Source organism: Odocoileus virginianus, chromosome 21 (assembly GCF_023699985.2).
Source record: "Odocoileus virginianus isolate 20LAN1187 ecotype Illinois chromosome 21, Ovbor_1.2, whole genome shotgun sequence".
Lineage (NCBI taxonomy): Eukaryota > Metazoa > Chordata > Mammalia > Artiodactyla > Cervidae > Odocoileus > Odocoileus virginianus.
Window position 1 is genome coordinate 6,456,608 of NC_069694.1, and position 27,108 is coordinate 6,483,715.

At 47.0% G+C, this 27,108-nt stretch overlaps 2 protein-coding genes and 1 long non-coding RNA gene across 23 annotated transcripts in view; 1 reads left to right on the forward strand and 2 right to left on the reverse strand.

Annotated features, from left to right (window-relative positions):
* The window catches only part of APBB2 (amyloid beta precursor protein binding family B member 2), a 405,670-nt gene extending 385,304 nt beyond the window's left edge, over positions 1–20,366 (forward strand). For 13 of the 17 annotated variants that reach the window (XM_070451963.1, XM_070451966.1, XM_070451971.1 and 10 more), the window contains 6 exons: positions 7,545–7,659; positions 8,245–8,332; positions 9,086–9,169; positions 10,893–11,008; positions 13,125–13,304; positions 16,953–20,366. In XM_070451963.1, coding sequence (XP_070308064.1) covers positions 7,545–7,659; positions 8,245–8,332; positions 9,086–9,169; positions 10,893–11,008; positions 13,125–13,304; positions 16,953–17,132 — 763 coding nt within the window. In that variant the 3' untranslated portion in view covers positions 17,133–20,366. Of the gene's footprint in view, positions 1–4,855; positions 4,961–7,544; positions 7,660–8,244; positions 8,333–9,085; positions 9,170–10,892; positions 11,009–13,124; positions 13,305–16,952 lie in introns of those variants that run through there. The other 4 variants (XM_070451967.1, XM_070451970.1, XM_020878946.2 and 1 more) reach the window with 3 other exon arrangements.
* On the reverse strand, positions 3,678–4,724 carry LOC110128261 (uncharacterized). The gene is made up of 3 exons (XR_002311099.2): positions 4,551–4,724; positions 4,216–4,414; positions 3,678–4,086 (listed from the first exon to the last, which is right to left on the reverse strand). It is a non-coding gene; the product is annotated as an uncharacterized lncRNA (long non-coding RNA).
* The window catches only part of NSUN7 (NOP2/Sun RNA methyltransferase family member 7), a 66,964-nt gene continuing 54,933 nt past the window's right edge, over positions 15,078–27,108 (reverse strand). For 3 of the 5 annotated variants that reach the window (XM_020878951.2, XM_020878954.2, XM_020878952.2), the window contains 2 exons: positions 24,514–24,637; positions 22,625–23,999 (listed from right to left, as the gene is read on the reverse strand). In XM_020878951.2, the coding sequence (XP_020734610.2) occupies positions 23,370–23,999; positions 24,514–24,637 (754 nt within the window). In that variant the 3' untranslated portion in view covers positions 22,625–23,369. Of the gene's footprint in view, positions 15,274–22,624; positions 24,000–24,513; positions 24,638–27,108 lie in introns of those variants that run through there. The other 2 variants (XM_020878956.2, XM_070451977.1) reach the window with 2 other exon arrangements.

Here is a 27,108-nt window from a genome sequence, read left to right on the forward strand (position 1 = left end):
CAAACTTAGCATCTTCTTAAGCTTGCAAAGAAAGCTGAGTTTACCAAATTGCAGCCTGAGCTTTGTGAAATTAGTAATGCCTGCATGTGGTGTGTGCGCCACTGGGCGAAACAAGAAAAAGCAAAGTGGCTCGTCCGTGTGTGTAGCCAGTGTGTATGTGTAACCTTCTGGATTAATTAGCCATTTAGGAGGAAGGCATTTCTCACCCCCTTTCCCTCTCTTCCTTTCCCCAAGCCCCCAAAACAATAGTTTCAAAGTGCAATAAGAAAAGAAGAGCCGTCAGGCACAGAAGGGCAGGCAGCCTTGAAAGCAGGACTCCTCCTTTTCGGCCCTTTGCAGGTGAGATGAAGCGAGAAAGCCCCTTGTCCTGAAGGGCTGGAGATGGGATGTTTGGCCAGACCTCCTTGCTGCTCTCTTGTCCGTGTTTGCAGCTGGGGCCTGGCCTCTGCACTGGCGACAGCTCTGTTCGCTTGTCGCCTCTACAGAAAGATAAGCTGGGAGCAGAGGGTCTCAGGGACATTTCAGCAAGTGTTACTGTATTCGTACCCCTGCAAAGATTTACTAAAATGTCCTTTGTGGATAAGGAGACTGTAGGAGACGGTATTTCAAAGTGGACTTTTTTTTTCTTTTTACTTCTTTGTCCTCATTTATAATAACAACAAATATTAATCTATGTCCTCCACGTGCCAACGTGTCAGACATAACGTGTATTTGACCTGAGCAACCAAATTGTGGAGACTTCGTCAGGAGGGCTAACAGGAAAGATTTAGCGAGAGACCGGCAGGGAATCTAACAGAAAGGAAAGGCGAGAGCTGCTGCCGGACACGTCCGGGCTGTCGCGTGCAGGACGAGGGCTGTCCGGAAAGCAGAGCCCAGGCCCATGGGCACACATTGTGGGGAGGCAAGTTTTTATTCATCATTAAGAGAAAATAGGTGTTGGTTTGTGGGAGTGTCCCAGAAGTGGAGCGCCTCCTGATCTGTTAAGTAAGTGAGGTTTTGTACCACTGATAAATTCTAAGTACCCCCTGTCTGCGTTGCTGTCGGAGGGAAGAAACGTTAGCCTGGGTAACCAACCACTAAGAGGTCTGTAATTGCCTCTTACATTCCTTTAGACGAGGGGTAAGCGCATAAGCCAGTTTTCATTTATGTAAGAGTTGCGAGGGGAGGGATTTAGGGAAAGGGTGAGCAGTTCTGTCTTGGCAGCTTTTTAATAGAACCCATTTGAATAAAGAATCATTGATTCATTCATTCTGTACGGATGGATTAAGCCCCGGCAGGGCGGTTAAAATGCTGCTCAGCTGAGGACAATAAAAGCGCTCTTTTGTCCTTTCCCTTTGCCATGAGGAAGTTTGAGGCTGTTGTGTAAGATGTCTTAGCACTGACATTTTTCCCTGACGGAACTCACCGCTGGTCCGCTGGGGGACTCATTACTGGGGAGCAAAAGGCGAGGAACAAAAAGAGCTGGAAACACACGGGTTTTCAACTAACGGTGAAAGCAGCTGATTCCTGGTGTTCCCTTCTGTTAGACCTTAAGGAAGAGACACAGCTGTGACCCTTCCACTTCCTGGTTGATGGAGGAAATGCAGTGATCCCCTGACTGCGGGAAATAGGCGAGGCGAAACTCCAGAGGGGCCTAGCACCTCTCTAGCAGACGTTTGCTCCCTCCAGGAGAGAGCTGCAGCAAAGGACAGAAGTGGCGCTTCTGTCTCAGTGTCTCAGACAGACGGGCATCTCGGAGGATGTGTTAGAAAAGACGGCCTGTGGTGACTGGGCCTCGGGGGTCATCTGAGCCAGATGTGCGGTTTTGTGGGCGACCACGCCAAGGCCCTGGAGGAGGCGTGAGCCGGGGGTGGGGCAGGGAGCAGAGGGACATGGAAGCCCCTCCGAGCCCATCTCAGCTCTGAGATGCAACGCTCTGGGGGCTGTGACCCCCAGGTAGCTGCAGCCCGAGTGCCGCGGGGGGCTCTGGAGGCAAAGTCGGGGTCGGGCGAGACACTGCGGTCTCGCAGGGGGGAGGCTCCTGCAGTGTGCTGCAGCAGGCTGACCGCACGCTCACAGGGTCCGGGCCGACAGCCCCCAGCTCCCGGAGCTCTGCCCTCCCAAACCCCCATCCGTGGTGCTGGGCTGATTGATCAGGAATCCTGTAGCTGCGGAGCTTGGCAATTAAAGCAATTTCTTGTCCCCTCAGGATACAGCAGAAGCTCTAGAAAATGTTAAGGTGCTATTTACATACGGGTATAAGGACTTTTAGGATCATAGCACTGGTCAGAAAAAACGTCTGAAAGGCTGAGTCAGGCCATGTCTGAGTCAGCGTGAAGCCGGGTGCACGTCATTGACTGTCCTCTCTGCTTTAATGTGTATTTGAGAAGCTCCAGAGTGAGACGTTTAAGAAAGGAGAAGGAAAGGCAGTGCACTGTGTTCTCCCAGCTGCTTCACTCTGAACCCGGGACCCAAACACCATCCTCCAGGGGATGGCCCGAGAGGCCAAGGTCGCCACGGACGTCCGTGGCGCTGAGGCTGAGTGGCCTGCCGCTCAGCCCCTGTGGCCCTGGGGGCTGCTTCTGCAACCCCTTCCTGTGTGTCCTCGGGGCCAGCCTGTCCTGGGCGTTCCTCCTTCCCAGCATTCCTTTTTTTGGCCTTTCATTGGGCCCTTGGCCTCAGACAGGCCTTCAAATGCCTTTCCTCCCGGGGCCCAGGCCTTGTTTTGTGTTTTCTTGCTCCCTACCCTTCCACCTCCTCCTCTGTCTTCAGCCGCCCGCACACCCCCCTCCACCCGCCCAGCTCCAGACCTGGCCTCAGCCCAGGGACTGAGCGTCCACCTGATCAGTGGGCCCCCAAACCCCTCACGCATCCTGTCCAACCCGGAGCTCACCAGCCTCCTTCCCCAGATCCTTCCCTCTCCCATCCCCAGTGTGAGGGCGCGCAGTTGTCCCAGCAGGGACTCCAGGGCTGTTCTGGACTCTGTTTCTCAGCTCCCACACCCGGCGGTCCTGCAGGATCCTTCCAGTGCCCCTTACCCACCTGTCTCCCCCACCTTCCCATGACCCACTTTGTTCTACCGGAAGGAAAGTTTTAACACACACGTCAGGTGGGGTCACGTGTCGTATGATAGACTTGATGGCTCAGAGTAAGAGCCAGATTCCTGCCAAGACATGGTCCAGCATCCCTGCAGCCACGGACCCTCACCGCAGTGCCGGGGTCCTGCCTCGGACTGGGAGTTCTTCTGGACCCTCACCACAGTGCCGGGGTCCTGCCTCGGACTGGGAGTTCTTCTGGACCCTCACCATAGTGCCGGGGTCCTGCCTCGGACTGGGAGTGTTCCTCCGGACCCTCTGTGGGCTTGCTCACCCGCGTGCCTTTGCTCACGCTCCGCTGAGTGTTCCTTGACCCATCGCTGCCCGCTCACCCTGGGGAGCTGCTTGCGCTTCGAGAGGCAGCTGCGGTCTCACTGAGCATCTCTCACTGAACAGCTGGCCGCCGAGGCCAGCGCCCTGTCTGTCTGTGTTTGCATCCCTGCTGTGTCACAGTGGCTCAGAGGTGTTTGTGGAAGTGAACTGAGTGTTACTTTCAAACGTAAGTTCTTATACTGTATCTTAATTTGGTTAGAATGTAAAGCCTACTGGCAAGTGTATTAGTTTTATATTGCTGCCATAATAAATTACCACAAACTTCGTGGCTTAAAGTCACACAGGTTTATTCTCTTAATAGTTCTGGAGATCAGAAATCTGGTCTTAGAGGCGAAAAATCATGGTGTCAGCAGGGCTGTCTTCCCTCTAGAGAAGCCTCCCCACTTTCCCAGTCTTCAGAGGCTGCCTGCCTGCCTTGGCTTGTAGCCCTTGTGCCTATTCTTTTATTGATAATTCCCTTTGTGAGGTAAATGCCGCCTTTCCCTTGGAAGCGTGTCAGGCCCACCCAGGTAATCCAGGCCCACCCAGGTAATGCCCAACTCAGCATCCTTCCCTCAGTTCCACCTGCAGAGTCCTCTTTGTAAGGTCACCTATTCACAGACTCTGGGGGTTGGGACAGGAATGTCTTGCGAGGGTCGTTATGTTGTCTATAGCTGCAGCCGTTTTCAGAAATCAGGTGCTGAAAAGGCAAGATTTTACAACAACCAGTTAATAGGTTTTTGGATTTCATTCTGAACAATGATGAGATTAGCTCAGCCATATATTTCACCCACAAGAAGGAAGTTGTCTGACTTGTCTGTGAACTGACCTGAAAGTGAGTTCTTACAAATCCTAATGCCTGGGGCTTTTTGCTCTTTTAGGGTGACTTGGGATATGTTTCGTGGCAGGTAAATAGAGACATGCAAATCTCCTGACCCCTCCACAGGGAAGAGACGAGGGAACTTGTTTTCTCTTGGGAGGTTAAATTACCAACAGATCTCCGCCTCCCTGATCTATTAGCCCGGTACCTAGGAGGGAACAGGAAAAGACAAAGCTGTTTAAAAAAAAAAAAAAAGGAGACAGAATGCCCCAAACAGAGCCTGCTCTGCTAAGCCGCCCCTTTGGGAAAATGTGGATCAGATGGTCGCCTTAGGCCTTAATCACCTTCTCCTGAGCCAGAAGAAAATGAAGATTAATAATAATAATTTTAAAAAATTGCTCCTAAGGGCTTGCGTCTGAACGAGCAGAGGGCCCCGAGCTGAAGCATGATGGCAGGGATCATCTATTGCTCATCGATCAGGGCCGGCTTGGCCCTCCCTGTGGCCTTACTACACTTGTGGGCCAGCCGGCAGTCACAGAGCAGGGTGGATCTTGGATGCTTACATCATAGATTATGAGAGCTGGAAAGGAACCCTGGAGAATTCCATCTCTTTTGACTTCATGCCCGAGACCGTATAGCTCAGTGGAGCCAGGAATGGGGCTAGAAGTTGGGGTGCCTGGGTTCTGCCCCGTTGCCCTCTGGCTGTCCCTTACTCTCCCAGAGAGGACCGATGCTGGTGAGGTCTCTAGTAAAGGTGGGGTGTAATGAGCTGTAATGCTTTGTGGTCCAGAACGCAGACCCTGTCAGCATTCAGACACAGGCAAGGTGCTGGGGGCCAGAGGGCCAGGGGGCTTTTGAACGGGGCCATGCAGAGCAGATGGTGTAGTGAGCCACAGAGCGTGCAGGATGGCGAGTGCACGCCTGGCCAGGCAAGGGCAGATACTGTGCGTAGACATGGAGACCCAGCTTTCTGGGGCAGAGGGGAGAGCTGCTTAGTTGGCCTAAGGATGCTGGAAGAGTTGGTGGGACACACTTTGGAACTCCAGAAACCCAGACAAAATTTTTTGGACTTTCCATGGGTGACCACAAGAACTTCAAAGGCTTAGCATCAGAAAAATGCTGACTGACCATGGGATTTTGAAGGGGAAGAGCAGTGTGTGGCAAGACACTGCGTGTTACCACTTCAGGAACTGTCCAGAAAAGAGAAGTAGCCAGAAGGAGGAGGCCTGAAATGACTTCCCTCAAGCCTGGTCTCCAACCAGAGTGATGCCTTCTCATCATTTCTCAAGTCATGTGCTGTCTCGATGGGGGTTGGGACTAGGAAGGGTTGGGACTAGGAAGGGCCCCGGGAGCAGAGTGTGGAGCGAGGCTGTCGGTTCAGTCGCTCAGTCGTGTCCAGCACTTTGCAACCCCATAGACTGCAGCACGCCAGGCCTCCCTGTCCATCGCCAACTCCCGGAGCTTACTCAAACTCGTGTCCATCAGGGTGGTGATGCCATCCAGCCATCTCATCCCCTGTCGTCCCCTTCTCCTCCTACCAGGAGGAGCATCTTTCCCAGCATCAGGGTCTTTTCCAGTGAGTCAGTGCTTTGCATCAGGTGGCCAAAGTATTGGGAGTTTCAGTAAGGCTGTGCTCACCCCCAGAGTCTGGGTCCAGCTTCTCACCCAAACCCAACCTCAGCCCACTGTCAGAGTACCGATTCATACCTCTGACCACAGGCCAACTTTCTTAGTGGATAATAGGGTGCACGCTGCTTGCCCTGTGCTTGAGAGAGGGGGGCACTCAGTACCAATTACAGCCAGGCCCAGAGACTGGGTATTGAGGGTGAATAAGGCACACAGTCATCTTCACAGAGCTTCGAGGGGGTGTGTGGAAGACAGAACTCACTCGTGGTGAGAAGCAGACACTCATGGTACTCATGGTGAGTGTTGTGTGTGCAAGGAGCACGCCAGCCTTGGACAGGGAGCTCACCCAGCTTCATCCAGGTCTTCAGTGGTGGCCAGACCCTGGGACCGTGTGAGCAAAGGCAGGGAGGCGAGACCTGCCTAGACATCCTGAGCGCTGGCAGGGCTGGCAAGGAAGGGGTGGACTCAAGACACTGTCAGCAGGAAAGCAGGCTGAATGCGGGGGCTAGGGATGGTGTGGTGGGGGTCAGGATGGCCCCTGGTTGTAGCATGGAGGATGCCAGCTGCGATGGAAGGTGCAGACACAGGAAGGTGGTGCGGAGCAGGTCTGTGGGCCGGTGTGCACACGTGGAGATGCAAGTGCCCGCGGGAGGCCAGGAGCCGCCGCACGGTCTCCCGGGGTACAGTGAGGCGATAGGACAGGCTTTTCTGGCCAGGCCTTCACAGTGGCCAGTTGCCTTCAGCAGATAGATTCCTGTTCCTTCCCAAAGAAGCCAAATCGTTGTTGGGGAAAATCTGTCCTAGAACATCACCAGCTCTTGCATTGAGAAGTGATTAATAAATTCATCTGTGATTATGCCGACAAACGGGGATCCAGGGTTGGCAACACCCGCCAGGAAATCACTGTGGTCCATTACCAGATGGGGAAGTATGAGCGTTTATTTCTCATAAACCCTCTGATCTTTTAAACTGCTGTCCTCAGTAATAGCAGCGAGAAATTTAGTTGTGTGGCATGGTTTTTTTGAAGGACAGGCACTGTCCTTTCCATCAGTAAAGCAGATCCTGAAATCCAGTGCCAGCCGCAGGCTCACCGCAGAGTCTGAGCTGACAGTTTATGGGGTGATGCTGCCACCACCACCCCAAGCCCTGTAGTGAGAGGCGTGATTAGCAGAATCAAGCGTCTGTGACGGGACTCCGGGCTGTGGTGTCCTCCCGCGTCCCTGTGACTGCCTGTCAGCCTGCTGTGCAGCCGTGGGTCGGATCCAGTCTCTGGGCACATGTCTACACATCAGAGCCTGTTCTGCTTCTGCTGCATCATTGTCCGTGTCACAGTATCACACATACAAGTTCATGCTCCGCTCAAGCCTGTGTTCTGTTTTGTGATCAAAATATTGATAACCATGACATTTGTTGTTACTAGATAGAAGGTTCCCATAAAGTTCAATTTTCATTATGTGCTGTTCATTAAGATTCCAGAAGCTCAACAGACAGAGTCTGGGGAACATTGTAGTTATTTTAGTCAGAAATGAATTCCTCACATCCGTACAACTGTTCCGCTGTTAGAGGTGGCTGCTGACACTTGTTTATTTTTTTTAACCACCGCAAACTCTGTTGCCTGACACGCCGGCTCCTAGCTCAGTTGACATTCGTAACTAGAGTGTGTGTTGTAAAGCCTCCTCGTTCTGATGCACTGCTAAACTTTGTTTGCACAGAGATTTTGCTTATGTAGCGAGAGACAGAGATACCAGAATTTTGAAATGTCATGTGTTTCGATGTGATACACCCGCAAAAGCCATCGCCACCAGTCTCCACGAAATCTGCTCCAAGGTAAGCGGGTCGGGGCGCAGGAGGCCAGCCTCCTCGCTGCTGAGCAAGGAAGGGGTGTGGGGACGGGAGTCGGCACACTCCGGGCAAGCTCTGGGAACGGCACGCCGACCGCCGGGCCCACCAGAGCGTTCGTTGTCTTTCCGAGGTCGGCTGTCGCTCTAAATGGCGCTTCTCCTACAGAGGGAGCAGGGCCTTGGTCCCTCCGCAGTCCGCTGGGTCTGATAAGTCGAAAAGTGGCCTCGTGGCAGCAGCCGGGGGTTGTCACTTGCTCTGTGTTTCACTGATGGCTGTGGGCCCGGAGGTCTACAGAAGACCAGGGTTGTTGTGGGTTGTTACATTAGCAATGGAAGAAGGCATTCTGAACAATCAGGAGAATGCCAGTTCCTCTAGGGTACTGTTACTCATTATCCCCCCCAGAGAAAAGGACACAGTTCTCAAAGTGGGCGGCCCGGAGATGGGGGTTGGCGGCCCGGCAGTGGACTAAAGCTGGTTTAACTTGGAAAGGAAGCAGACACCCCACTGCTGGAACAGCCGAGGACACAGGGTCCAGAACCCCGAGCCAAAGCTCCGTTTTCTCTTCATCAGATTATGGCCGAACGGAAGAATGCCAAGGCCCTGGCCTGCAGCTCCTTACAGGAAAGGGCCCACGGGAACCTCGACGTCCCCCTGCAAGGTAGGTCCACGCGCACCGCCCTGGTGCTGGCGCGCCACGTCGGAGTCGCCAGGCGCAGGGTCTCAGACATGTGTCCCTCAGAACCACGCGGGACCCACCAGACCCAGGCCAAGCCTGCACTCGGGGCCTCGGGTGTGGCTTAGAGCTGACTCTGTGTCACCAGGGTTAGGTACTAAACCAGGATGAGCTTTGCTGTTGGGCAAAATTGAAGAAAATTAACTTTCGTGGCTTTGTAACTCACGTACAGCCTGGGGCAAGGACCAGCTAGTTTAAAAATATGTGGGTTAATATTTTGGGGGGTTCTGTTTAGTCATTCTTCCTATCTCTGATTGCACCCCTTTGTCATTAAATTTCCTCCGGGCCCCAGGCTCCCCTAATAAACCAAACACACGAAGATGCTCCTTAGCACACTTCCAAGAGACCGTCACAACTTAACCCATAGATTCCAGTTCCTTCTTTCAGTTGCTTGCCTACCTAGAAGTGAAAGGTGAATGGGGTTTCTTTAAGCTTTTTATTTTCTCTTGTATACAGCCGGTTAACAGTGTTGTGATAGTTTCAGGTGCATAGCAGAGCGACCCAGCCGTACACACACACACGTGTCCATGAGAGGTGAAGGGGGTTACACTGACGGCCCCGGAGTCTGGCAGGAAAAGCGCTGTTCCTATAGAGTGATTGCACATTCACCTCTAGAAACAGGATGTTTATGTGTCTGTTGGAACCATTGAGAAAGATGTGTTGTTTTCTTCCCTGTAGTAGATTTTCCAACACCAAAGACTGAGCTGGTCCAGAAGTTCCACGTGCAGTATTTGGGCATGCTACCAGTGGACAAACCGGTCGGTATGTGAAACCTTCACGGTCTTCCCGCCGGGCAAGTGTTTGGCGTTCACCCCCCGTGAGGGCGGCATCTGCTGTTTCACTCCTTTGCCTTGTCCTGAGCCAGACCCTCACCCTGTCGCCAGCACACAACAGTCCTGGCCCGAAGAGCAGCGCAGGGCTTCCTGGTGGCTCCGCGGTGAAGAACCCGCCTGCCAGTGCGGGAGACACAGGAAGATCCCACGTGCTGCGGAGCAAAATAAAATGATAACAAAAGAACAGGACAGGCTAAACTCCCCCGACTCATGCTCCCAGAAAACAGGGACTTGAACGAAGAGGACCTGATTTCTCATCCACCCAGCAGTTCAGAGGTGCAGAAGCCAGGGCTGTGGCAGGGCCATGCTGTTCCGAATCAGAGCATCTGTCTTGGGCCGGGGCACCTGCTTCAGTCCCTGTCAAGTGCCAGGCGGGGACGGGAGGCTTCACGCTGTCCCGTCAAGGTGTGTCCCAGAAGTGCACCCAGCATCAGCAATCAGCTGTATTTCGTAGGTGGAATTCAGTTGCCTGGCCATACTACGCTGGAAGGAGACAGGGATGTCGCCTTTTTCTGGATAAAAAAGGCTATGGAGAAATCAGAACCCTCATGTACTGCTGGGGTGGATGCAGAATGGCGTGGCTGCCCTAGAAATCAGTCTGGCAACTCCTCAGAAGTTAAATTTGCATTATCATTTGACCCAGCGGTTCTACTCCTGGGCATATACCCAAGTGAAATGAAAACATCTGTCCACACAAAACACCTCATACAGGAGCATTCACGGCAGCATCACTCATAATAGTCAAAAAGCAGAAACAGCCCAAATGCCCATCAGCTGAACAATGAAGAAAAAACATTTTCATACAGTGGTGATTATTTGGCAATAAAAAGGAATGAAGTGTTAGACTTGCTGCAACATGGCTGAACCTTGAAGACATCATGCTAAATGAAAGCAGCCAGTTATAAAAGACTGTACCCTCTACAGTTCCACTTACGTGAAATGTGTCCACAGCAGGCAGATCTCTAAAGATAGGACTAGAAGGCTGGAGGTGATGGAGGGTGACTCCTGGAAGGTGTGGGGTTTCTTTTAGGGGGTGATGAAAATATTCTAAAACCATGGTGATGGTCACACAATTCTGAATATACTAAACACTACTGAATTTTGCTTTACTTGAGTAAATTGTATGGTATGTGAATTACATCTCAAATGAAGTTGTTATTACCACCCACCGAAAATAGCTGTGGGAACACTCAGCCAGAAGGCCCCACTGAACAACACATACTCTTCGTGTCCAGGGGCCATCTAAACTTGGCCTTACTTAAGTAACAAGGCACAGTAAAACATGATCAGGGTAATCTGGCAGAGGCTGGCTTCTGTTGGACACACCCCCGCCCCCCAACCCTTTGCAAGGTTCCTCGCTTAGAAAAAAGGTAGCAGCATTTGAATGCTGTTTCTACACTTGGAGCTGGGGATCTTAGGAGTGACAGTCTGGTTAGACAGGACATCACACACTGCATCTCTGGAGATTCTCCAATGACCGTTTTTTCTGTTGAAAACGCTGGCATTTCTTTTGAGCCGTGAAATGCTCAAATGAAACGTCTGGGGCTACAAAAAAAAAAGTCTGGACATAGCTGCTACTGGGTGATTTGGGTCCATATTTGAGAGTCAGGAATAGCTTTAGGGCCTTTTTCAATGATCCCTTCCATCCACAGGAATGGATACCCTGAACAGTGCCATAGAAAGTCTTATGACCTCCTCTAGCAAGGAGGCGTGGCCGTCAGTGAACATGAGCGTGGCCGACGCGACTGTGACCGTCATCAGTGAGAAGGTGAGAGGCGTGGCAGGTACAGTTGGCCTGTCTGGGATAGAGTGCGGGTTTCGCGTACGATAAGCTTCCCTGAAACCCAGGCATGTGCCAAGGCTTGGCCTCTGGGGAGCTGTGCTTGCTTGTGATTCAGATAACTTAATGGAAAAAAAAACAAACACCCTTTGTGTCTGGATCCGTGCACACACCTCAGAGGACTCTGTTCTAGCGCTCCTCCTTCTTCCTTTGTCCAGGAGATGGGAATCAGTTGCCAGAGGTGACTGTATGATGTTAGCAGTAACTTGCTAATGGGGCTGGTTTTCTGACCACTCTCCAGGCTCCAGCGTTGACAGGCTGTGTCCCCTGGGGGCTGGGGTGCAGTATTGGTTTTCTGACCACTCTCCAGGCTCCAGCGTTGACGGGCTGTGTCCCCGGGGGCTGGGGTGCAGTATTGGTTTTCTGACCACTCTCCAGGCTCCAGCGTTGACGGGCTGTGTCCCCCGGGGGCTGGGGTGCAGTATTGGTTTTCTGACCACTCTCCAGGCTCCAGCGTTGATGGGCTGTGTCCCCGGGGGCTGGGGTGCAGTATTGGTCTTCTGACCACTCTCCAGGCTCCAGCGTTGACGGGCTGTGTCCCCTGGGGGCTGGGGTGCAGTATTGGTTTTCTGACCACTCTCCAGGCTCCAGCGTTGACAGGCTGTGTCCCCCGGGGGCTGGGGTGCAGTATTGGTTTTCTGACCACTCTCCAGGCTCCAGCGTTGACGGGCTGTCCCCCGGGGGCTGGGGTGCAGTAGGTGCGTCTGTTGTGGAACGGTCCTGTGGGAGCAGGGGCCACTGTCATCTGGAAAGAGGCCAGCGTTAGCCTCAGACACACATTATCTCCACTTTGTGGTTGAGGAAACTGAGGCACGGAGTGGTTAGCAGCTGCCCCCAGGCACACAGCCAGAAGCAGCCGGTCAGCTGTCCATTCTGCCTCTGTGTGGCCCTGCCGTGGAGAGATCACACGTGCTGCCTGCTCTGGCTTCTGTCCACTAGCAGCCCACCTTCACACCCCGTGCAGTTTCCGCAGATGTCACTGAGCCTGCAGGCCTGCTCCGCTGGACTTTCTCCAGGTCTGCAACACTGGGTGCCTTCTCCTACCCCAGCGCCTTTGCAGACGCGGCTCCCCTTGGCCTGCCCAGATCTCAACAGGAGTGCCTTTCTTCCAAGAAAGCTTCCCACCTCTCAGACCAGCTTAGTTTGCCTGATAAGCGATCCCACAGCACCTGAGTGAATAGTTCATAAGTCCAGATGTTCATGAGCCAAAAGTCAACCTTCTGGATGTATTTACTAATTTTCACAAATTACAGATGGCTGGTTGCAGAGGACATAGGGTTCATTAGAATGAGTTCCGAACATTTCTTCACTCAGCATCATATGGATATCAGTTTGTGAAAAAGAAAAAAAGCATTTGGTGACTTTTTGTTTTACACAGTTTTAGACAGAAGTATGATTCAGTGGTTCCCTGGGGGCTCAGACGGTAAAGAATCTACCTTCAATGCAGGAGACCAGGTTCAGGCCCTAGATCCGGAAGATCCCCTGGAGAAAGGAATGGCCACCCACTCCAGTATTCTTGCCTGGAGAATTCTCGGACAGAGGAGCCTGGCGGGCTACAGTCAGTGGGGTTGCAGAGAGTCAGACACAGCTGAGCAGCTAACACTCAGCATTCGATGTGCTGTTGGGTTGGGAAGACCTGGGTGGAAAAAGATCCCGTGAATCCTTTCCTTTTGATCCTCCGGGGTTTCCAGTGGGTTTGCCAGGGCAAGTGGATTCTATGTATGGGCAATACATGAAAAGTGTCCATGACACCGTTCCTGCCCACAGTGAAGTCACAGGCTTGGAGTGGGGTGGACAGAGGCCAGAACACTCGCACCTGCTTGCGTGTGGTTCAGAGTAGACTCAATGTCAGAACGAGGCACCCACAGCAGTGAGGCCTGTCCAGACACATTTAGAAACTTCCCTTTCTAGAAAAATACAAGTCCATTCTAAGTTCAGCCTGGCTGTATGTTTTTAAACACCATTTCCTCCGCGCAGCCACTGTAAGCCAGTTCTGTGACTCACGGTCCGAACGTGTCTGTGACCGCGGCCGGGTCTCTTGCAGAACGAAGAGGACGTCCTGGTGGAGTGCCGGGTGCGATTCCTGTCCTTCATGGGCGTCGGGAAGGACGTTCACACGTTCGCCTTCATCATGGACACTGGGAACCAACATTTTGAGTGCCACGTCTTCTGGTGTGAGCCCAACGCCGCTAACGTGTCGGAGGCGGTGCAGGCTGCCTGCATGGTGAGTCAGCCCGCTGGGGGGGTTCCACCCTCGGGCCCTTGATTTGTCTGATGTGCCGTAAGTTAGAGCAGAATTTCTACTTAAAAGAAGCTAAATCAAAGCTCTAAAGTAAGGCCTTGCTGTCTGACACCCCCGTTCCTGTGGACAGAATCGATCATGATGAGCAGTTTGCTGTCTTAAGAGGCCAGGACACCGGGAAGCAGCAGGACTGGCTGGAGCCCAGTTCTTCTTAGAGACTCCAGGAGCCCTGAAGACGATGCCCTTCAAAACCAAGGATCTGAGGATTCTCAATTCTTGATCCCTAGTTAATTTCAGTGTGTGATCAGGAGATGCTGGTCATGTGTGAATTGGTGCCATTTTTGGAACCAGATCAGTAATTTTTTTTTTAATTCACTGTATCAGATGGTCTTTATTTTAGATAGTTGGTCTAAGTGCATTGTTCTTGTTTACTTTATATCTATGAACTCTATTCTTACCACAGCCCTATTAGGTAGTTCTTTTTTATTTATAACAAAATAGAGGCTCAGAGGAAAGCACGCTCCTGGGGCGCTTGCTTATTGGTTTGGGATGGGGGCAGGCCCCGGGACAGAGCTGTTAAGTGATGGAGCCTGTGTTTGCCCCCAAGTCTGGATGGAGGAGTGACCCAGAGCAAGCGGGGGCCCTGAAAATAGCTCGCTCCTGAAGTTTCAAGTGAAGGGGTAGCTGGAAGCATGCCGTCGGGGCACTTGGTCACTTGTTGGGGAAAGGGCCGGCCCCAGGGCAGCGTTGGTGAGCGACAGAGCCTGTGCTCACCCCCAGGTCTCCAGGCAATAAAGCCAGTGCTTCTGTACCACATGTGTGATTTCAAGCAGAAATACCGTGGTATCCATTCCACAAATGCCGTTTGAGCTCCTGTTACTCCAGCCACCGGGAAAGTTCTAGAAAGGAGGAGGGAGCCGTCTGAGCGGAGGCCTCCAAGCCTGGGCCGCTCGCGTACCTCCAGCAGCAGGCGGGGTGGGTGGGACCGGGGGAGGGAGGTGAGGGCCTGTGGTCTCACGCCACGGTGTCACCTTCAGCAGAGTTCAGAGGAGAGGGAGCAGACCACGCTCCCAAGGAGAGAGAAGTGGGGCGGGCTCAGAGGGCGCGGCTGAGGGGGAGCCGCCGGAGGCCAGGGGAGGCGCGGGGCAAGACCGAAGCCGCTGATGGAGACTCAACGGCGGCGACGAGGCGCGGGGAACCTGAAGCACCTGCGCGTCCCTGCGCTCAGCCCGCCGGCGCTGGGCCGGACTCCGGGAAGTGCGAGGAGGACTAGGATGCGACCCTTGAACTCTGGAGTCTGGGGCCGTGGGGAGGTGCGAAAACCTCTTCGCCTGTGGCGCCGAAAGCGCTCGAAGTGTAAGACTGCGCTGGGTGCAGGTGGCCTGGCGGGAGAAGGCGGCCCTGAAGAAGGGTCGCTGTCAGGCCGGAGGTGAAGGGGGAGCCGGTGGGGCGCCCGCTCCTCTGTTTGGGGCGGGAGCGAGCCACACGGTTTTGAGGTTGAGGGAAATGAGCCCGCAAAGCCGGGTTGAAGCGGGCGTCAGGTCTCGGTGGCAGGTGAAGATCCTGGGGCTGGGCTTAGCCTGCCGAGTGGGTTGGAGTGACTGTGAGACCCGCCAGAAGATGCCAGGAGTCCAGAACGGCCGGAGCCAGCTGGGGGCGGTGCAGGCGCTCGCCTTTCTTTACAGGCGGCGCGGCGCGTTGCTGGGCTGAGGGGCAGGGAAGGGGTGGGTGGGCGGCAGGGGCAGAGGCGGACGCCTCTGAAAGGAGCGGGCGGGGGCACGGAGGTCTGTGCTGGGCACTGGCTATGGGCTTCGTCCCCACCGCCGTCCTTTGTCAGGGAACAGTTTCCCCTCGTGTCCTGTGGGGCCAGGACTCCATCTCAGATCCACCTGCATATGAAGAGCCAGGGTCCAGTGGAGGGGACACAGGGAGCTGAGACGGGATGAGGGGACTGTGTGGAGAAAACAGAAATTAGAAGAATCCAGCCAAGCAAAAATGGATGGCAACTGTGTGTGTGTGAAATTATAAACAAATCGTAACAGATGATTTTAGTCATAAAATGAATGCTTTTAGTCTTAATTATACATTTTAAATGCTGGTGACAGTTAAATAATTAGCTTTATCACTGGTTGTAGTTCTGATTCCAAGACTCATTGTCTCTTCTCTAGAAATAATTCCTACTCATTTACTATTTGAATTGTAGGAGGGCCACCAGCTAAAGTGACTCAGCCAGTCTAGTGTAAGACATTAGGGATAAACCTTTTCTTACACTCTGGGTCCAGCATTTCTAACTTGGTGTCTTGCCTCTTGATTCAGATCTGCATGGTTCCCCATCTGAAATACCTATGTGTGAATGCATGCAATCTGAAGTGTCTCTGGCATTAACACATTCTGAATTTACTTAATTGTTAGGCATGTTTTGCAGCTGAGTGGTAGAGGCCCAGTTGAAAATGTTTTGATGGAATTCAGGGTGAGAGGGAGAGGGGTCCTCTTAGTGAAACCCATCAGGCACAATTCTGACCCACCCTGGATGTAACATAACTGACCTGGGAACTCCCCGTCCAGTGTCCCGTGGGCCATACCTGCCGTTTATAAAACTGCGCTCTGGAGGTGTGTGCTTCTGGTTGCGATGCAAACCTAGAAACATACTTTACACACAGGAGACGTGATACACTGTTTTTCACGTGACTGGGTTGAAAGGGGCTAATTTTGTAGCCCATGGGCTATGACAGAGCATTGTGACAAGAGTCTCGCTGTAGGAAAGTTCATGCTTCTCAGAGACATCAGCCTGTTTCACAGTTGTTCTGAGGAACCTATTAATATTTCAGTAGATTTTTCAGAATCACCTTAAAGTGCTTGGATTTTAAAGTGCTGGGATTAAAGAGGAAAACTGATTCATTTTAACCTTCTAATCTAATTTTGAAGAACTAGTTATCTTTTCATTGATTCAAAAACAGGTGGATTGTGTCTTTATATTTCTGAAGGATAGACCTGTCCTTGGTACCAGTGCTAATGTATTTTTTAAAATTAATCTATTAAGATTAATGTATCCTGAAATCTTAATACAAATTTTTTTTTCAGTTAAAGCAGGAAACAGGAATGAGAACAAACATTTTTGAATGCCTTCTGTTCTGCTAGGCCTCTTTTAGGCATTCTGCAAGTATTTCTTAATTGTAATACTATCTTTTAAGGTCCCCATTCTTTACCCATTTAACAAATGAAGGAAAGGAGGCTCAGAGAGCTTTAGTAACTTGCCTGGGGCCGTACGGTTCACACGTGGTAGCACCAGATCCAAACCCTGCCCTTTCTACAACTCTGCCTCTCAATTAGCTGGGAGCACCCCGTTTCATTACTTGCCTAAGGAAACAGTTCACCCTCTCCCAATCCTTTTTCTTTTTCATCAGCTCATCCTTTGACTAGGAGCTGTATTAATCACAGCCTATCAATACAGAGAACGTAAAGAGAATTTAAAGCACTCTACATTAAGGACAAAACTAATAAACTCTTGGATTCATGTTTAGGAGCTAGGGTGTGAACCTCTGGGAGTAAATATATTGACGAATTAAAATCACATTAAACAGGAAGGAATGATACATTATTAACAACCGTAAAACTTTTTTTTGTTTTCAGTTACGATACCAGAAGTGCTTGGTAGCCAGGCCACCTTCACAGAAAGTTCGACCGCCTCCCCCACCAGCAGACTCTATGACCAGAAGAGTCACAACCAATGTCAAACGAGGGGTCTTATCCCTCATTGACACTTTGAAACAGAAACGCCCTGTCACAGAAACGCCACAGCTGCACATGTGAGAGGACTCTGTGCTATTTGCTGAAGGTTGAACACACTAAAGAGGAGCTGATCTCTGGCCTTCCATTCGGTTGCTGATGCTTTGTCTTCAGAGAATTTATCCTTAACCAAACAGTGTTAGACAGCATGTTCTCTCGTCTTGCCACCATCGTGTGATATGAAAAGAAGCATGACTAATTTTTTTTGCTGTTGGTAAGTTACATCATGAGCAGTGGAAGGTCCCTTTCCTATTGTAAATATCGTAAACCTTATGTAATTTCACACACACACACACACACACACACGGGGAAGAATGTGGCCACATCCCTCCCAGTGAAGATGCTGAATCCTTGGAGTGAATGACACCTGAGTTAGTTTCACTGTCTTCTTGACTGGATCTGTCACAAGCAACTGTTAAGTCCTACAGCACCTTGCCCTGTTTTCAGCATTGGATTAGACACTGCATACTGGATACCATTGAATTGCTATAAAAATTGGATGACAAATTTTTGTTTTAGTTTTTCATAAAATCGAATCTTTGGTTGACAGAACTGGCTGTTGGCATCAGAATAGAGACCAGCTGGCAGCTTTCCTTGACGAGCTTCTTGACACATGGACACCATTTCATGTCTACAGCTGTTTGTGGGATATTGGGGGGGAAAGTGAAGCTTCACAATTGAAAAACTAAATTTCAGAAATTAAAATCGAACAAAAATAGCCTTTCTGTTTAGGTGGCTTTCAAACTGATTAAGAAAAAGAAAGAGATTTCTAAAATCAGAATACATTTTGGGTGGGACATTATTTCAAACTTCTGCCTTATATTGTACAATGCAGCTACAGAATTATAGTTCACTATGGCCATTCTCTACATAAACAACATTAAAACGAAATATTCCTCGTAAGCCTTTCATCCTTAATTTGATAATTAGCCAATATGCAATTTGGAGTTGAGGAAATGCCATTTTCTATCGTAGATGATCTCCACCATGTCATGTTGCAGTCCCCATTCTAGGTAAACGTTCTGCCAGGATTCTACATCTAGCTCAGTCTTACCCTAATGCTTTTTGCCCAGAAAGCTGTCTGTCCATCATGTATTGTCCATGGCAACAAACTGCATTACAATGAACCTTTCTGCATTTATGTGTTTAATATTAAAATTTGTTGAACTTTAGATATATTTTTAAATCTATATTTTTTCCATTTATCTTCAAGATTTAAGAATTTCTTAGAGCAAAATATACGTAGGAACAATGTACTATTTAACAGGTTTCCCAAAAATAGCACTTTCCTGCTTCTTTATCAATAGACAAGAGACTTAGCTGTAAAGATACACAGATTTAGACTCTTGTTGATACTGTTTAAAAGAAGTCGCTAAGAAGCTAAATCTAAACATGTTTTGTTTACTTTTCAGTGATAAAATTATCATTTTATAGCATCATCCAGTTATAAAAGCAATGCTTTATGTTTATCTACTGCTATGTACTTGTCAGAATGGTTTCCACATTTTTATCATCACATTTGAGCCTTATGAGGTAGAGAAGGTAATAAACACATTTGAGAAATAAAAAATATGAATTAAAGGGGCTCAACCACCTAGCCTAAAACCTCAGGAAAGTGAGTGAGAAAGCCAGGACTAGAACTCATGCATCTCAACTCCCAGTTATTAAAGTTACGCTGCTTACACGCAAGTCAGGAGGAGTCTTTTCAAACTTACTCTGAGCATATCCAGTTATTGTCAAGCAATCTTAAGATTCCCTGAATAGGCAGGGAAGTATGGCCAAATTACTTGTGCAGTAGAATTAAGTATAAAACCAACGCCCTCTCAGTCCAGGACTGTTTCCCTGCATTGTGCCTCAGATGTGTTGTGAAGACAGGATTCTGTGTGCAGCACAACCTGCTCAATCCACAGACTATCCAGAGATGATGTTACGTGCGGTAGAAATACTCCTATTTCATGACCCTTAGCCGCCAGAGAACATGACGGAGTGGGTAGGTGGCCTCCCGCCCCTGTTCCCTCTCAGAACTGGAGTTGTTTGCTAGCACCCTAGAGTTATGACAAAAAAGATGCCACTCTAGCAATGAAGTATACTTCTCACCAGCCTATATACTATTCTATGGAAGTTACCAGTAACATCCTAAGATATTATGTCATTAAAGGAGTCCTTACTGTGCCCTTCAGAATTCAATCATGATGATCTTTCATCTTGACCTCCACAGTGAAACATTTTAGTGTGATAAACTTCAAAATTCTTAACTAGTGAGCCACTTTTATATTGGAAATCTCTACCAGAGTTGCATTCATTGTTAAGGCATATGTTTGTTTTCAGGATCAAGAATACTGAGCTAGCTTTAAATAGCAAACTGATTTATATATGCAATTATAGGATGCATTAAGATGAATGATAGCCTTTACATACTGAAAACTTTACTGCCGATATTTTGTTTCAAAAATAGCTTTGCATAGTAAATGCAATTACTTTTGTAAAACTAATTATGTTAAGCCGTATGTTCAGACACTTTCTGCCATGGCCAAAAAGTATGTATGAAAGTGTGTGTGTATTTTCTGTGAAAGGGTGCCAGTGTTTTACCTGAAATTGTAGTGACACTTCAGTTATCTATGCATTCTTTGTATCTGTGATTCGGTAAACAGGCGGCCATGTTCACTATGCCTTGTATGTCTTATCATTTTTTTAATTAACCTGTTAAATACAGCTTAAAATATTTTTATTTTATTTATTCTATTTTTACTGAAATATACTGCATTATTGTGTTTAATGTATTATTATCTTCACTGGATATTATCTCTCAATGTATCCAGGTCTAAGTAATCTCAGTGAACTATACATTGCCTCAAAGGTGGTTTTGTAATGATTTGTAGTCACATTTTTATTGGAATATGTAGAAGAAACGGCAAAATACTTAGAAGTTTCTTTTTATCTTTTAAAAGCAGCTAGATAGACGCATACTTGCCACCTCATATATGTGCTCCTTGGCCACATCAAGGGGAATAGCCAACATGCCTATGGCTAGAAACTTTACTTTGCAAACTTAAAGCACTGCTTGGTGCTTCATTTTTATATCCTTCACGACACGTGTGAACTTATCTAGAGACACACACATGTCCTCATGCCCTTTGTTTCCACCTGAATATATGATCAACCATAGCTAATTGGGACCATTGTTTTTTGTTTATGTCTGTCTTACTGCATGAAGCAACATTAGACCCATTCTCATTAAAATAAGTTCTTGGTGATAAACTGTTGGCACTGCTACTTTTTTTAAAATGCCACTTTCATGATTTTATGATGAGCATTTGTACAAGTCTACGCAAGGTCATTTACTAGAAGCCCTAAGTCTTTCCTCCTTTTCTTACATGACGCACTCACTTCATAAGCACTGCAACACAAAGTAAAGATTTCATTAACAATGTGAAAAACATTTCCCTAACTGATATTAGCACAGCTTAACTAGTAAAAGCATTAGCTCTCTAGTTTGCCAGAGTTACTCCACCCAATACACAGCTAACATGTGTTACACAGCCTGTAAAATGAAGTTTAATTTATTTCACCTTCAGAGAAAAGATACTGCACACACTTTATCAGTGAGAGCACGCCCTACCATCCAGAGCAGCTTGTTTATCCCAAAAGAACATTTGGTTTTGCTTTTGGCCACTTCTGCTGTTGACCACTTTACACATTTAAATGTAATATGTTGTGAGAATAAACTTAGCTGTGAAATGTTCGGCTCATTTATCTGACATCAGTTATACATATCCAGGCACAGCAATAAAAATCTCCATGCCAGCCATTTTATTTTCAAATTATTCTTAAATTTAAAACCATTTTAGTAATGTAAGATTTTGCTTTGATTAGCTGTTGTATATTTCTACCTGGTAAGAACTAGAAAGTAACTAAATTTTGAATAACTCATCACACTGTCCTTATTTGTTACTCAGGAAGGACATCTGGCATTTTGGACTTAGCGGCCTATTTAGTCGCCAACTTGATGCTCGTGTATGCACTCTTTCTAGTATTAAGAAAGTCCATTTTTACTTTAAGACCCTGATGTCAAAGAATGAAAGAGTTCTACAGGCACTAAATCCAAAACGAAAAGTAACTGGAAAAACAGTATTTGAATCTGGTTTAACTGTTAGGCATATAGAAGAAAATAAATGGAATTTAAAGTGTATACCCATTTTTTTTGTTCATCTTGCGTTTCCTCCCATAGTTTATCTTTTTTTCTCAAAGGCAGTTACTCTTCAAAGAGCAAAGTTTCAATTGGTTTCAGTTATTATACAGTGGTAAATAATTACAGATTAAAAATCTGAATTTGCTATTGGGATATCTAAATACCAGTAATTTCATTATTTTAGTTTTTGCAGCATTTTTCTCTTAAGCTGAAGAAAGAAAAATGTCAGTGTAATCAGTATTTTTCACTAGAATTCTAGCATTGTTTTTATCCAAAGTTTTTTTCCCTTTTTACTCTACTAAAATATTTAAACAATTGATCACATCCTTCTTAGAAGATTCTCAAAGAAGAAAACCACAGGCTTAATGAAGGAATGGTTTAATATAGAATCTCCATATACTTATAAAGAGAAAAATAATTTATAACAAGATTCATGTTATGAGATACTGGAGTTGCTAACGCTGTGACATGACATGAACTATACACTGCTATAGAGCTCAGAAAAACATCCTGAACTACTCCATAATAGGGTGAGTTTCTTCTTATACCTTATCACAGAAAGTAAAAATCTTGGACCTGCTACTTCTGGACAGTGGCGTGCTCTTCAGCCTGGGGCGGAGGGGTGAGGACAGGAAAGGGATAAAAGGTTCCTGGGATAAAGTATCAGGTCTTCACTGAACAAAGTTCAGTTCAGCTGCGCTTGCCTCCCAGAGGCATGGAAGGCTCTGAGCCAGTGGCAGCAAGAGGAAACCATACTCTGGTATCAGAGCAAAGATTATATAGTTTTTGATTTTTGAAATTAGTAAAATAAGCTGAGCATTTAAAACATTTCCATAGTTCTTAAGTCATAGTTAACATGAAAATTCTTTGGGGATTTAAAAATAATATGTCTGGTTCAAGTATAAAAAGTCATGTTTCATTGACATGCATTACTGATAAGTATAAATCGTCAGCTAAAGAAATTTATTACTACTAAATGAAGTCCACCATTTTTATCCTCACTTCAAGTGAGGAAATTAGAGCTGAAATGAACACTAGAGCTGAAACAGACCTAAATATTCATCTTAAATAAGATAATATTCTCCTAAAATCATGACATCTGAATTGAAATTTAGGAATTTATATAACACTATTCAACACAAGTGGATTCTGAAAATAGAACTTTAAATTCAAACTTTATAAATGTGTCTATGAACATGTTCTTAAACAGCAGGATTTATAGTTGTAACTTACTTGATTTAATATCAATTTCTGTTGCCATGATGAAAAAAAAGTCAGTAGACCCAGAAATAATAACCATAACCAGTTCTTGGAAGGCAACTGATAATACAGTCAAGATGAACTGACTTTTAATATAATTAAAATAGTGCTACAATATGTTTTAATTGAGCATCAGAAATGATTTACCAGGGCTTCACTACTGTGCGCCATCTGAAATGAAAGTTTTCACCTGATCTTTGAATAGACCCAGAAATTTGTATACATTTCTTTAACAATAGGTGTGTCACTTATATTCAACAGTTTGACCTTGTCCTCAGAATTACTACTTAGATGGAAATTTGCTTAGTCTTTTTTTTTTTTAACAACAGTATTTGGCATAAATAGTCAGAAGGGAGAGCTTATGTTCACTGTGCTTAGGATCCTGGAAGCTCTTCCAGTGAGAAAGTTTTCACCCTGAATGGACATAGGAACTAGAACACTGGGCCTTTCTGTTTTTCCTAATTCTACTCAACCTCAATCACATTACAAAAGATCAACCTCGACAGTGACTGAAATGTTTAAACTACAGCTGACTCGATACTGAAGAGTGATCTAAGGTCTATGCAAGAGCATCTTTTCCATACTTATGCTGATAAACCACCTCACAAATTAACTTTGAAAAGAAGTCTGTTACAAGGCACACACTGTTTCCCTTGTGGAAAAATTGTTGCAGCTTTAAAACCAGTGTCCTAAGTCCAGACTGAAAGTTACCAAGAGTGAAACCAGTTCTAACAGCTGTCTAACCTGCAGACTCTGGGGGGGGAGGGGGGATCTATTCCTGACCCTGTAGAAAAAATGCAAGACACTCACAGCTATGGTCGAGGATGCCTGGGTAGAGAGGAAGGAAAGTTTTCTTTAGGTTTTTCCCCTCTTCTGGGTATTGATGGTGTGGAAAGATAGCCAGGCAAGACGGTCTTGGGCCCAACCCAACGATAATAAAAATGCGGAGTTGGTATGTGAGATCTGATCCGTTGCGGACTGGGAAACGGCAGCATGACTGGAGGCAAGGCAATCTCTATGGGTTTCAGTGGAATCATTCTGTCTTCTGGCCGAGGTCTCACGAAGTTTGTTGGCCGTTCATATGGTCTGGAAGATGTGTTCTTCATAATTGTAGGCACTAAAGGATTGGTGGTGGGCTTGCTGGGTTTTCTGACCTGTGAAGAAGACCCCACTTGACTTGTATTTTTCTGAGGAAGAGATGTTTTTGTTGTTAATGTCTCCGACTGATTAGCGCTCGCAGTAGTTTCTCGACTCAGGAACTCGGCAATTTTCATCTGGATGCCGCTGTTATCAGCGATGGAAGATTTTGGCAGCGACATCCTTTGCTTCTTCTTCTTCTTCTCCCGTTTTGAAGGCTCACCCAACTCCATCCCCTCCAGGAGACCCTTCGCCGCTGCACGGGCCAAAACATCTTTCACAGATACCGTCTCAGATGGGTCCCGCTATGATGGAAGAAGCAGCTAGTAAATGGGGGGGGTTACCTGTTACCATGTACACCACAAATACTTATCAGTGTTTCAGTAAAGATAAAACAGTATCATTATTACACTAAAAGAAATAGTTTTTAGGCTTCAGTCCCTACTATATCCCATAAGCTTCAGGAAATTACTTTCATTATACTTAAACCTCCCCATTTGTGAACCTGATAGAAAAGAAAAAAAAAAAAAACAATTACAGTTTATTTCTTATCTGTGAGCTAAAATGAACTAGATGTTAACAAGTGCTTAGAGAGGTGGGGGTAGAGAGTAAGCAAGGGAAGAATACTCAGGAGAAGCATAAAGATAAAAAAAAACAGGGATTTTTGGCCACACAGTAATAATTCCTTTTCATGCCCTTTAGGTATTTATGAAATAAGCATACCATTATGAAATGTTCATAAAATTCCTAGGTTCCTTGTATGAGGCTTTGTTGTTTCTTAATCCCTAAGTATGAAATGGACTGGGGTTTTATCCTTACCTCCCTTGTTAGAACAGAAAGAAAACAACCATTGGTAATTTCAGATGGTTCCATTCTAAAAAATTTGTCAGTAGACAAATGTATTTCCTTTAAGGAGCACAGTGGAAGGACAGGGGGACTAAGCCTGCAATAGATAACAGCAAATAATTAACAGTTAGAATGCTTTATTTGCCAATCAAGGGAGACAGTAAATTGCAACAAAGCACACATGCATGCACCATTTGTTTAAACAAAAATTCCAAATAAGAATAAAATGTCAAGGGGAGCAAACAAAGGATCGAAACGGAACCTGTGCCCCTGGGAGGGAACCGTCTAAGAGGAAAGGTTCCGGCCCCTGTGAAGTCCCTTCACCAGCAGGGGGAGTCACTGGGACAGAGAGGGCGCTTCCCAAGCAGAGTGCAGAACCTGCCGCAGCAGGCGGACAGCCAAAGACGGGCACAGATGGTCAGCGCCGGCTGTGCGCTCCCCGGCCCGAGACACACGCCCACTGGTGCAAGCAGGGGCTGCGGGCTGGAGCTCGGGCTTCAAAGGGCCAACCTGGGGACAGGACCGGGGTTGGCTGTGCAGAAACAGCCTGGAGGGGCTGGATCCTGGTGCGACTGCAGCCAACAGGGTATGCAGAGGAAGCCTGAGCCCACCACAGTGGTGATGTGCCACTGTTGAGGGCATGTGAAGGGAGGGGCGGAACCTGCCTTAGCAGCCTCTTTCCCGCACACGTGCTCCAAGACAACAGGACTCAGGCTACAGGAGTTCCAGGAGCAGGTGCCAATCACTGCAGGTGAGCTCCAGGAACTGGCATGAGCCACGGACAGCATCACAAGTTCCAGGGGCATCAGCAAGCTGCCACTGAGAGCTCCGCGAGTGGGCGCTAGGTGTTACTGTGAGAGAGAATGCCAGCAACTGCATCTGCACACACTCCATCAGTGGGATAATGGACAGCACACGTTGAGGAAAGAGGCAGCAGGCGTTCATACCGAAAACAACCCTCACTCAAAAAACACTGAACCCACAGAAGCTACACAGGGCTGCTCCCACATATAAACGGCCCTCTAAGGCCACAGAAGATAGTTCCTAAAAGGGAAAAATATGTAACCGAGAATACTATACCCAGCAAGATTGTCCTTTAGAACAGAAGAAGAGATAATTTCTCAGACAAGCAAAAACTAAAAGAATACAGTAATACTAAACCTATCCTAAAAGTAATTTTGAAAGGTCTTCTCTAAATAGAACAGGAGCAAGAATTTACAAAAAAGAGAAAATCCCAACTGGAAAATAAGTCACGTAAGCCAGCTAAAGGATAAACATGAAGATGTAAAAGAGACATCAAAATCATAAAATGTTGGGGAGGAGAGTAAGAAAATGTAGATTTTTTTTTTAGAATCTGTTTGAGCCTGTATTACTATCAGTCTAAAGCAAGTTGATAACAAAAGGGGCAAACATACTTGAAAAACAGAATAACCACAAGTCAAAAACATACAACAGATTTACAAAAGACAAGAGAACACAAAAAGTAATCACCAAATCACAAAAAGGAAAACAAAAGGAAAAAGTAACAAAGAAGAAATATAAAATCAACTGGAAAACAAGGTTTAAAATGGTAATAAATATATATCAATAATTACCTTCAATGTCAATGGACTAATTGCTCCAAACAAAAGACAGAGTGGTAGACTGGATTTTTTTTTTTTTAAAAAAAGAGCCTACGATATGCTGCCTTCAAGAGCCCCACTTTAGGACAGACAACACACAGATTCAAAATGAGGGGATGGAAAAAGATTTAATGCAAACAGAAATGACAAGTGGGGGTTGCAATAACCAAATAAGACAAAATAAACTTGAAAACAAAGGCCAAAAAGAGATATATAATAATAAAAGAATCAATATAAGAAGAGGTTTTTACACTCATCAACATATATGCACCTAATATTATCATTGTTGTTCATTTGCTAAGTTGTGTCCAACTCTTTGTGACCCCCACGGACTGCAGCCCACCATGCTCCTCTGTCCATGAGGTTTCCAAGGCAAGAATACTGGAGTGGGTTGCCATTTCCTTCTCCAAGGGCTCTTCCTGACCTAAGGATTAAACCCACATCTCCTGCATTGGCAGGTGGATTCTTTACCACTGAGCCACCAAGGAAGCCCTGCACATAATATAGGAGCACCCAAATATATAAAACAACTACTAACAGACACAAAAGGAGAAATTGATGAGAATACAATAATAGTAGGAGATTTAACATCCCACTCACATCAATGGACATATCTTCTGGGCAGAAAATCAATAAGGTAACAGATCCTAAATGATAAAAGAACAGTTAAGAATGTACAGCCAACATTCTCTAGGGATGATCACACACTGGGGCACAAAACAAGTCTCAATGAATTTAACAGTATAAAAATTATCTCAAGCATCTTTTCTGACCATAATGGCATGAAGCTAGAAATCAATCACAGAGAAAGAAATGAGAAAAAAAAATGATCACATGGAGACAAAACATGTTATCTTAAAAATCAATGGGTGAATGATGAAATCAAAGAGGAAATTTTAAAATACCTTGAGACAAATGACAATGAAAACACAACAAAATTTATGGG